This window comes from Nelusetta ayraudi, unplaced genomic scaffold, assembly GCF_046127955.1.
Source record: "Nelusetta ayraudi isolate G7.1 ecotype Tasmania unplaced genomic scaffold, CSIRO-AGI_Nayr_v1 ptg000075l, whole genome shotgun sequence".
In the NCBI taxonomy this organism is placed as follows: domain Eukaryota; kingdom Metazoa; phylum Chordata; class Actinopteri; order Tetraodontiformes; family Monacanthidae; genus Nelusetta; species Nelusetta ayraudi.
Window position 1 is genome coordinate 428,930 of NW_027466125.1, and position 10,708 is coordinate 439,637.

General features: G+C 42.8%; 1 protein-coding gene across 1 annotated transcript; it reads left to right on the forward strand.

The window, feature by feature from the left end:
• The first annotated feature begins 898 nt into the window (after positions 1 to 898).
• Positions 899 to 9,076, forward strand: lman2 (lectin, mannose-binding 2). The gene is made up of 8 exons (XM_076043472.1): positions 899 to 1,264; positions 2,183 to 2,289; positions 4,624 to 4,741; positions 5,876 to 5,958; positions 6,785 to 6,946; positions 7,098 to 7,212; positions 7,559 to 7,678; positions 7,904 to 9,076. Exons 1-8 carry the CDS (start codon positions 1,111 to 1,113, stop codon positions 8,062 to 8,064), a joined length of 1,020 nt encoding a protein of 339 aa, XP_075899587.1. The 5' UTR covers positions 899 to 1,110; the 3' UTR covers positions 8,065 to 9,076.
• The last annotated feature ends 1,632 nt before the right edge of the window (positions 9,077 to 10,708 follow it).

Below are 10,708 nucleotides of genomic sequence, written 5' to 3' on the forward strand. Positions count from 1 at the left end.
ATGTGGAGCTCTTTGGTTAGAATAGCTGGGTGCTTTGCATCCTCAGGTAAAGCTGCCCTGCTGCCCCAGACTCCCGGGTAATAGCCATGCACGCTTAACCATTCGGCCAAATTATATATATGTGTGTATATATATATATATATATATATATATATATATATATATATATATATATATATATATATATATATATATACGTATTTATATATATATATATATATATATATATATATATATATATATATATATATATATATATATATATATGTATACGTATTTATATATATATATATATATATATATATATATGTATACGTATTTATATATATATATATATATATATATATATATATATATATGTATACGTATATATATATGTATACATATATATATATATATATATATATATATATATATATATATATATATATATATATATATATATATATATATATATATATGTATGTATACGTATATATATATAAAATCGTTACTTAAAGAGATTCAAAATACAGATTAATTCCCGTTGTTATATTCTTGCTTTGAAAATGTCAAAGTAACAACACAATTCCGATGCAGATTTTCATATCATTACATTACTAGGAAAAAAATAAATAAATAAACAATACCTCGTGCAAAGCTCAAAAAACGTTTCATCACGGTTTGTGTTTGATGGTACTTGTTTCCGTTTGCCCTTGGCTGCCATCTAGTGGCTAATATATATTCGAAGAAATACTAGAATACCAGACGCTCCGCGATTGGCTTAATTTGCGATGTGCTTGTCTATGATTGGTTCATAAAGGGTCCGCTGTGCAAAAGAAAAAGACGTCCGTAGGGAAACCGTTGAGGTACTATGTTGCCCCGTCATCAGAATTACACTTAATCTGCTATTTAAAAAAAAAACAATGACGTCGTTAAATATTTAAAATCACAATACCAATAAATGGGGTAAATTTTTGCTCAACCTCACACGTGAAGTTTATAAATAAATCCTGGGCGAAATCTCTTGCGGGGCTTCCGTTTCATTCCGGAAGAGATTAGAGACTGAACCGGCTCAATTTTTTATGGAGTTTCGAAGAGTGGAGTTGTTGTCATCGTCGCCGCGGCTCTATGGACAGGATGGCTCAGCTCAGAGGTCTTCGTCGTACACCCCTGGAACTCCTGTTGCTCCTGTTGCTGGAGCTGTGCGCGGTTAGCAGCGACCTGACGGACGGAAATACGGAGCACCTAAAGCGAGACCACTCTCTGACGAAGCCCTACCATGGTGAGTTACCCCGGTTAGCACCGCTAGCTAGTCTGCCCGAGGACGCCGCTCCTCCGTCCGTCTGTCAAACTATTCAGAGCAAAACACACCAGGCCACAATGATTGTGTGATTGGTGGAGTTCCAGTACAGTCTTGCAAAACAACTATGTAGGTCTTAAACGGTTTCAATTGGGTTAAATGTACGGAGCATGTGTTGCGGACAAAAAGTTATGAGATAAATAGTTGCAATCCGACAGAGAACGTACGTGTTTCGAGCCTCATGATATTATTTAACGGCACGCCGAACCAGAGTGAAATACACTAATTCGCTCGTGTGTGAATGCCTTGCCAAAGTTTACCACCAGCGAATGAATTCTGTGTTGTTGTTGTTTTCCTGACTTCCGGGACGCCGTTTCCTATTCTTCCCACGTACAACGATCTGTCTTTCTGGTGGAAATAATGATGACAATAAACGTTGGTGTGAAACGAACTCAGTGTAAAACAACAAAGAAGAGGAAGAAGAAGCAGAATGTGTTGTGGTAGTTGGTGACTGTGTGCACAGTGGCATCGTCTACACCGCCCACACTGACTTCCGGGTGGGCTGCGTTTTGAATGTACAAAAGAATATGCTGCATCAGATTTACACGTGGAATAATAATGGTGCAGACGTGTTTTCATTATTATTATTATATCATTATTATTATTATCATCATTATTATTATTATTATTATTATTATTATTATTATTATTGTTATCGTTATCATTATTGCCTGTCGTCTGTAGTAGTAGTTGTAGCATTGGTACTAGTTGTTTTTTTGTCACACATGCACGACAAGACAAGGGCCGGCTTCTTCCGGTTGCTGCAGAAGAGACCATCGTGTGTCCTGTGCACTTGAACATTCTCTCCATGGTTAACATTCTCCCTCCGTGATGCTGCAGGTGTCGGCAGCCAGTGGGACTTCGCGGGCAGCACGCTGGTGACCGGCTCCTATGTCCGACTCACCCCGGACGAGAGGAGCAAGCAGGGCTCCATTTGGAACACTGTGGTGAGAAAAGGGTGCCCAGACCTAGACACACACACACACACACACACACACACACCACACCACACCACACCACACCACACAATGTCACCCTCCAGTCTCTTGTCTGTTGACGGCCCTTTACAGCTGTTGGCCTCAATACATACATACACAAATGTATGTATTGAGGCTGTCGAAGTAAAACGCATTAACTCAACTCCTTTTAACAGCACTAATTTTTTTTAATGCACCATTAACGCCCAGTGCATATCGGAGACAGAGGTGCCGCGAAGCGGCGCAACGACGAAAATCGCGCACAGGCCGCAGCCCTCCTGTTCAGACCAGACGCGCATTTCTCCGCGACAGCTGAGCCTCTGCTCAGCTGTTGTTTACCCATTCAGACAACTCCCTCTACTTCTCCGTGTCTTGGGTACGTTCAGACCGCAGAGCCTGCTTCCCTTTGCCGCCCTTGTTGACCAGTGGTGTCGTTCACACCAGGCGCAACGCAGCGAACACCTCCACGGCTGGCTCTCACCGAGCAGCAAGCGCTTTGGCATCTGGTCTATTTTGTGCGTGAGCCACAAGCAATCTGCGTCAAGCTGGACAGGAAGTCACTCGAAGAAACACAAGAGAATCTGGTTCATTTTCAAAATAAATTACCGCGATTGACAAATGGGATCATTTTTATGTAAGTTATATTCGTCAGTATCTAGTATCAGTATCAGAGTGCGAGAGAGATCAAACAAACACACACACACACACGAGCTGCCCTATTGTGAGGAAATGTCAAAAGACTTTTCTGTTTGAGCAACTGGCTCAGTGCAAAATTAATTTATGAAATAAATATCTTGTATCCTGAGTTAACGATTTTATATATATGTGTGTGTGTGTGTGTGTGTGTGTGTGTGTGTGTGTGTGTGTGTGTGTGTGTGTGTGTGTGTGTGTGTGTGTGTGTGTGTGTGTGTGTGTGTGACCGCGAAGCGCCGAGGAACGGAACCCGATTCCTTTTTAGAATCCGAATCAGCTTTATTGACCAAGTTTGTACGTGCGTTTTTTTTTCTCTATTCTACTACGTAGGTTAAAAAACAAACTACAGAAAAAGTAAAAAGTAAGGGTAAACAATGTGCAACCGGAAGTATAAATAAACTATAAACAGTGTCCAACTTGGTGGAGTAAAATAAGGATCGATATACAAGTCTACATAGTATATATATATATAAATAAAAAATATATATAGAGAGATATATATATATATGTGTATGCCTGTATTCGTTAAATGTGCACAAATACCTAAAAAATACATCAGTATAAAAATATATACAAGTCTGTCTAATATACCTAAATATAAAAAATATATATATACAATATATATATATATATAATATATAATATAAGTCTACATATGTATACCCTGTGATAGTAAAATAAAATAAAAAGAGAGAGGAAAGTCGAGTGGAAATGTTCAGTGTAGTGCAATAATGCAATGTAAACACCGATGTTAACAGCTGAACAGTAGTGCAGTATGAGCAATGTAAACAGGTGAAGTGGAAGGATGGTTATTGCACAGTAACTGCTCTGAGTCTCTGTTAGTGGGTTGAGTTCATCAGAGAAGGGGGAAGAAACTGGAAGAAACTTTTGCCGCCCTTGTTAGCCGGTGGTCGTTCAGAGCAGACGTGAGGCGGCGCCCACCTCTGCGGCTATTTTATGTGCAGGCCGCGAGTGATCCGCGTCAAGCCGGACAGGAAGTCACTCAAAGAAACACAAAGAAAGTTCTGGTAAATTTTAAAAGTAGAATACCGCAATTGATAAATGTGATCATTTGTGTACGTTATATTTGTCAGTATCTAAACAGAGTGCAAAAGAGATGAAAACGAACAAACACACACACATGCACACAAACAGGGAAAGAGAGAGAGGCAGAGAGGAGTTCAATGTGAAACTGATCTTGATGGGGAAAGAAATAGCTCTGAATGGGAGTAAACAACAGCTGAGCAGAGGTGCTTGTCGACCGTTGCGAAGAAATGTGCGTCTAGTGTAAACGGGAGGACTGCGGCTCGTGCGCGATATTGATGGCCCGGGCCACTTCACGGTGCTTCCGCGTCCCGTGTGAACCCAGCGCAAGCATTTTTGTCCCTTTTTCTAACCCGTAGTTTGCCCCTCTGACGGAATTTTACACATGCAATTCAAACTGGGATTAATCGCAGTTAACTATGAAGATTCTGCGATTAATTGCGATTTAAAACATTTGTCGTTTGACAGCCCTGGTATATATTTGTACCTATGTATGTATATACGTGTTTGTGGGTATAACTATAAACCCGTAATGTCCTCATCATTGTTTGTGTGGCTGGCCTGCAGCCGTGTCATCTGAAGGACTGGGAGTTACACGTGCAGTTCAAAGTTCACGGGTCGGGAAAGAAAAACCTCCATGGCGATGGCATCGCTGTATGGTATACCAGGGACCGGCTACAAACAGGTAACACCCCCACCTCCACCTCCCAGGCTGACACGTCAGGAGGCTGATGATGCTAAATGGCTTTCTTTTTTTCTTTTTAAACCCACTGTGTGAAATTACTGAGTCAAGCTTAAAGTCGCCTGCGCCACCTGCCCCTCACCGTCGTCCCAGCACACAATTATTAAGTGACATTTTCACCGTTTGCAGTAAGATAAACCAACTCTGACTGGACCTCACATACTTTACATAAACGGCTTAACTTTTTCTTTTTGCTCTAATTTTGTAGCCTTATTATTTCTTAGAATTCATGAACTTTTGTGTTTTATTTTATTTCGTTTTATTTTTTTTAACATTTTGCAGCCATGAACTCGTGGTTATTGCTGCTACTTTCAGAGGGACACTTGAGTTCAGGCCAACTCTGCCCTCTGCTGGACAGCTATGGTATTGCTGTATTGGTGATCACCAATCCGTCCTCCTCAGAACGCCGAGTGCACTCCTAATCATTAAAAATGAAAAGCTGAGCTTTGAGTTATTGTGCAGCACCACCAATAAATAAATCCATTTTTAAAAATGTATCTTGTAGATCAGAGTGTCTCACTGTAAGATTCAAGATTCCAAGATTTTACTTGTCACATGTCACGTTACATGGCAGTGTAATATTGGTGTGGCAAAACCTGACGAGACTGTGCATGCAATGAATAAACAAAGTATATATAAAAATATATATAATATATTAATATAATAATTTATAAAGTTTTACAAATATTCAAAAATACAAGTTAAAAAGATGAAAAAAGTGGCAAGTGTGGATAAGGGTGTTGAAGTGTTAGGCAATACTATAATAATATATCATATAATATAACTGATAAAATATACTTATATGTATTATATTTATAATAATAATATCAACAATAATGGTAATCATGATAATAATAGTAATAGTTTGCTGCGCCTCATCCTGTGTGTGTGTCTGTGTGCGCTGTGTGTGTGTGTCTGTGTGTGTGTCTGTGTGCGCTGTGTGTGTGTCTGTGTGCGCTGTGTGTGTGTCTGTGTGTGTGTCTGTGTGCGCTGTGTGTGTGTCTGTGTGCGCTCTCCTTTGCCTGGTGCTCGCGCCCCCTCGTCTCATGTCTCACCCTCATCTCTGCCTCCATCCAGGGCCTGTGTTTGGAAACCAGGATCAGTTTGTTGGCTTGGCAATGTTTTTGGATACCTTCCGCAATGACCTCCATGGGATGGATGTAAGTTTGTGTGTGTGACTGTGTCACTGACGCGCTCGTGTCTCCACCACAGGGCCCGGCCTCTCCGACTACGCTCGCTTCCACGGCCTGGCCGTGTTTTTAGATACTTACTCGAACGATGACGCCACCGACGTGAGTGTCGGCTCCGCTCCTAACCGCCGGCATGGAGATATTTATTCATTTATTTATTCTAATTTAATTGTATTTAATTTTATTTCTGTATATGTCTGTGTGTTTTTCTTTCAATTGTTCACGTTGAACCGGCATGTCGTTGCAAACGCATGCCTCAGCCTCAGCCTCCACAAACTTGTTTTGCTGTTGTTTGTTTATTTATTTATTTTAATGCATTTGTCTCTAAAGGTTGACAAAGTTGTATTGCTGATCATTCTTCGGGCCTTGTTTTGTTGTCCATTGTGTTTTCGTGTTTGGAAAAATTGTCTTTCACACGGCAGCTTTGGGTGTTTTGAGACTGGTCACTTTAATAGTACCAAAGCAAAGAAATGAAATTAAGATAAAGTAAAAATTACATTTTTTTCCCCCTCGTGTTTAATGTGAATTTAAAAAAGCAAACCTTAAAAAAAAACTTACATTTTGAAAACTAGACAATCAGGGCTCTGCCTTCAGTTCAATATTATATATGTATATGTTATGTTGTGACTATTATATTATGCTTATGTCTTCCCATTTCATTAACATCTATTTCCTTGATGAATGTTGCAGAATCAGTATCAGTGCTTGATGTCGCTCAATCTTCTTCTGTGTTTTTTCTTCTTTTTCTTTTTTTAAATGAATTAATTTATTTTCTCCCTCTGCTCTCGCCCTGCAGCGCTCCTTCCCCTACATCTCGGCCATGGTCAACAACGGCTCGGTTCCGTACGACCACGGCAAGGACGGCCGCTCGTCGGAGCTGGGCGGCTGCTCAGCCGAGATCCGCAACAGGCAGCACGACACCTACCTGGCCGTGCGCTACTCCAAGCAGCGGCTCACCGTAGGTGGACACGCCCCCTCACTCGCCCCGCCTCCTAAACCCCACCAGCCCCCTCCCCCTGTCTTCCCACACACAGCTTTAATCTGTGTGTGTGTGTGTGTGTGTGTGTGTGTGTGTGTGTGTGTGTGTGTGTGTGTGTGCGCTGCTGCAGGTAATGGTGGACGTGGAGAGCAAGAACGAGTGGAAGGAGTGCATCGACATCGGAGGCGTCCGCCTCCCAACGGGATATTTCTTCGGGGCCTCGGCAGCAACGGGCGATCTGTCGGGTGGGTTAGCTGGGTTAGCCAGTTAGCGGGTTAGCCTGTGCCCCTCAACTTTGTCCTTCCCCATTTTTGGTTTTCCTCCTGCTTTATCTCCCTCCCCACATCTACTGTCATTCATCCTGTCTTTACCCCTACTTCCTTCTCTCGCCTGAACATTTCCCTTCCTCTCTTCAACTTTCTTCTTCTTCTTCTTCTTCTTCTTCTTCTTCTTCTTCTTCTTCTTCTTCTTCTTCTTCTCCTTGCACGTCCAAATATTTTTTTTCCTTCATTTTCTTGCGTATGCGTTCACAATTTGACTCTTATTTTGACAACCAAAATAAAAGCATTTCACCGCCCTCTCCACGCCCAGACAACCATGACATCATCTCGATGAAGCTCTACCAGCTGATGGTGGAACACTCCCCCGAGGAGGAGGGCGAGGACTGGACCAAGATCCAGCCTAGCGTCAGCCTCCTCAAGTCGCCCAAAGGTGGGAGACAAAACATATTGATAATATAATATAATATAAATGATTATTAGCATTTTTCTTTCATAACAGACGCATAATATTTTCCATGTTATCTTCGTACCTTGACAAAGGTAGTAGCATATACCATGCTAATTATGGTCTATCTTATGAAGACACAATGAACCTCATTCAGTTGTAATATTGTGGTGCCTCTTTTCCCCTCTTCCGGCCCCACCCCCTGGCCAGACAATGTGGACGACCCGACGGGGAACTTCCGTGGGACGCCCCTCACTGGCTGGAAGGTGTTCCTGCTGCTGCTCTGCTGCCTGCTGGGCATTGTGGTGTGCGCTGTGGTGGGAGCCGTGGTCTTCCAGAAGAGGCAGGAGAGGAACAAGAGGTTCTACTGAGAGGCTCAGAGGAGGACGGCTATGGGGAGGAAGGGGAGGGGATAAGGGAGGAAGAGGGCAGCCTGCTCTGTGATGGACAGTTTCCTGGGCGGCTGGATGGACAGTTGGAGCTCATCCAGCAGAGGAAGTTTAGTTTGATTTTTCCTCCAAATTGTACGCTTGTGTGCATGTGTGCTTGTGTGTGTGTGTGTGCGTGTGTGTGTGCGTGCGTGTGTGCGCGTGCACTTGTGTGTGTGTGCGTGCGTGCGTGCGTGTTTTATTTGCAGGGTTTGATCAGATTTTCATACTTTTGAATTCCCCCGTCTTTGTTTCTCTGCTGCAGAACTTTCTGCTTTCTGTGATTTTGTTTTATTTTGTTTTATTTTACTTTATTTTATTTTATTTTATTTTTTCTGGGGTCTTCCAGGGCTGTTTTATCAGGTTATTTAGTGGCTTAACAAACAAGAAGTTGAAGAAGAACAGCTCCACCGGTGGTGAAGAGAACAAATGAGCGCGAAGAATATGATCCTGTTTTTGGCCCTTAGCAGCTCCAGTGCCACTAGACTGACAGATTTATTTCAAATATTTTTTTTCATTTTTTAGTTTTGTAGTATTTGTTTTGTTTTTTTCCATCCAGGAAAAAATATTTTAGCTGTATTCAGAATGAGCCTTTTTGATTATTCTTTTCCTTTTTTTTTTTTTTTTTTTTGATGATCTGTTGAAAACTACCTGGGTGTTGGTTCGGTGTGAGGAGGGGGAGGAAGAATAAGAGGAGGAGGAGGAGGAAAAGGTCCGCAGGTGATTGGTTGACCTCGCCGTCTGTGGATGAACGGGTTCAAAGGCACATAATCAGTTTAAGTCATGTTCATTGTCGGTATCTTTGACAGCTGATTCTCCTTATTTTTTTTTTCTTTTCAATTGTGCTGTTTTTTTTCCAGGTTTCTTGTGTCCTTGAAGTTGCCTGGTACTTGTTTCAGCCACGTGGGTTGTTTTTTGGATGAGACTCAACAGAAATAAAAGGATTTGATGGTGATGTCTGGCTTTAGTAACTGCTGTACCACCGTTTGGATTCACATAGATAGATAGAGACTTTATTGATCCCTTTGGGATGACTCCCTCAGGGAAATTAACATGGTTGATGTGTTGCCTTGTGATGTGTTGTGTAGAGACGTTAGCATCTGCAACAAGTTTTTAATATAGCAATTAGATACATAATTGTGTATGTAATCCTCTTAAGTATGCTGATTCATTTATTTAAAAAACAATTAATGAAAATTAATGGCCACGAACAAAAAAAAATAGATTTTAAGTGTTGTTTCTCTGTTCGCTCCCTTCCTAGCGCTTCTCGCAGATCGGTGGGGATTTTAAAAAAAGCAAAAATAAAATGAAAATGCGGATTTGTCTCACATGCCAAAGCGCTATGCTGGAGATCCGGAGAACTGTAACTCTTTCCTCACAAACCTTTCGATCCTGTTTGCTCTGCAGCCGCACACCTTCAATTCAGAGGAAGCCTGTGTGGCTTTCACTATCAACCACCTTTAAGAGTCTGTAGGGGACTGCTGAATGGGAGACTCCAGCCTGCGCCTCCCTCCAAGCCTTTGTCATTCGTGGGGTATTTGGGGTGGCCTCCCAGGGTCCGGATTCCACGGGGGGTCTGTTGAATCTACGTCAAGAGGGCCAGTCTGTGACAGACTATTCCATGGACTTTGGCACCCAGGCTCGACGGAGCAATTGGAATGTTGAAGCCCAGTGCGATGCCTACCTGTTGGGCCTGTGTGGCTACATCAAAGATGAGCTGGTTTCGTACGAGCTCCTCAATTCTTCGGATAGTCTCATTGAGCTGACAACACGGGTGGACTGACTTATCCAAGGGCGATGGGAGGAAAACCAGCGAGAAGGGGTCAACCAACGGCTTCTGAACCAGGCCCGCTCTTCAGAGGTCACAGCTTCCATGGCCGTGCCTCAAGGAGGGGAGCCAGAGCCCATACAAGTTGGCAGAACCAGCCAGAGGAATGCCAGCGTCGCCGCCAAGACAACCTCTGTCTGTACTGTGGTCAGAACAGTTCCCCAAGAACAAGAAGCCCCCCCCCCTCCTGTCAAACCCGTTTACTACTGGCAACGGGCATCTACCTCATCGACGACGACCTAGCACAACAGCTCAACATCGACAGGATCCCATTGCTCCAGCCGGTCTCCACCAACCCCCCCAGGACGGTCATGTTCTGGGACTGTGACTGATCAGACGAGGCCCATTCAGATGCTCATCTCTGGGAACCATCATGAGACAATCAGTTTCCATATCCTAAAGTCCTCTCGCATCCCTCCCATTCTGGGTTACCCCTGGATCATTCGTCATAACCCCTATATTGACTAGACCAGCGCTCCCCAACCCCCGGCCCACGGACTGGTGCCGGTCCGTGGGTCATTAGGTACCGGTCCGGACGGAAAGAATAATTAACTTCCGTTAAATTAATCCCATTTCATTCATTATTTCAATCTGAACAATTTTATTTTGAAAAATTCCTGGATTCTCTCCGTTACGTCCATCTATCGCTCAACTGCTTGACGCATGTCAAGGCGCTTGTCTCGGTCACCTGATACGTTACCGCGAGATTAAACCCACAAGCTAGCAAGCTAGTGAGCAACATGAGTGAAAGCAACCATC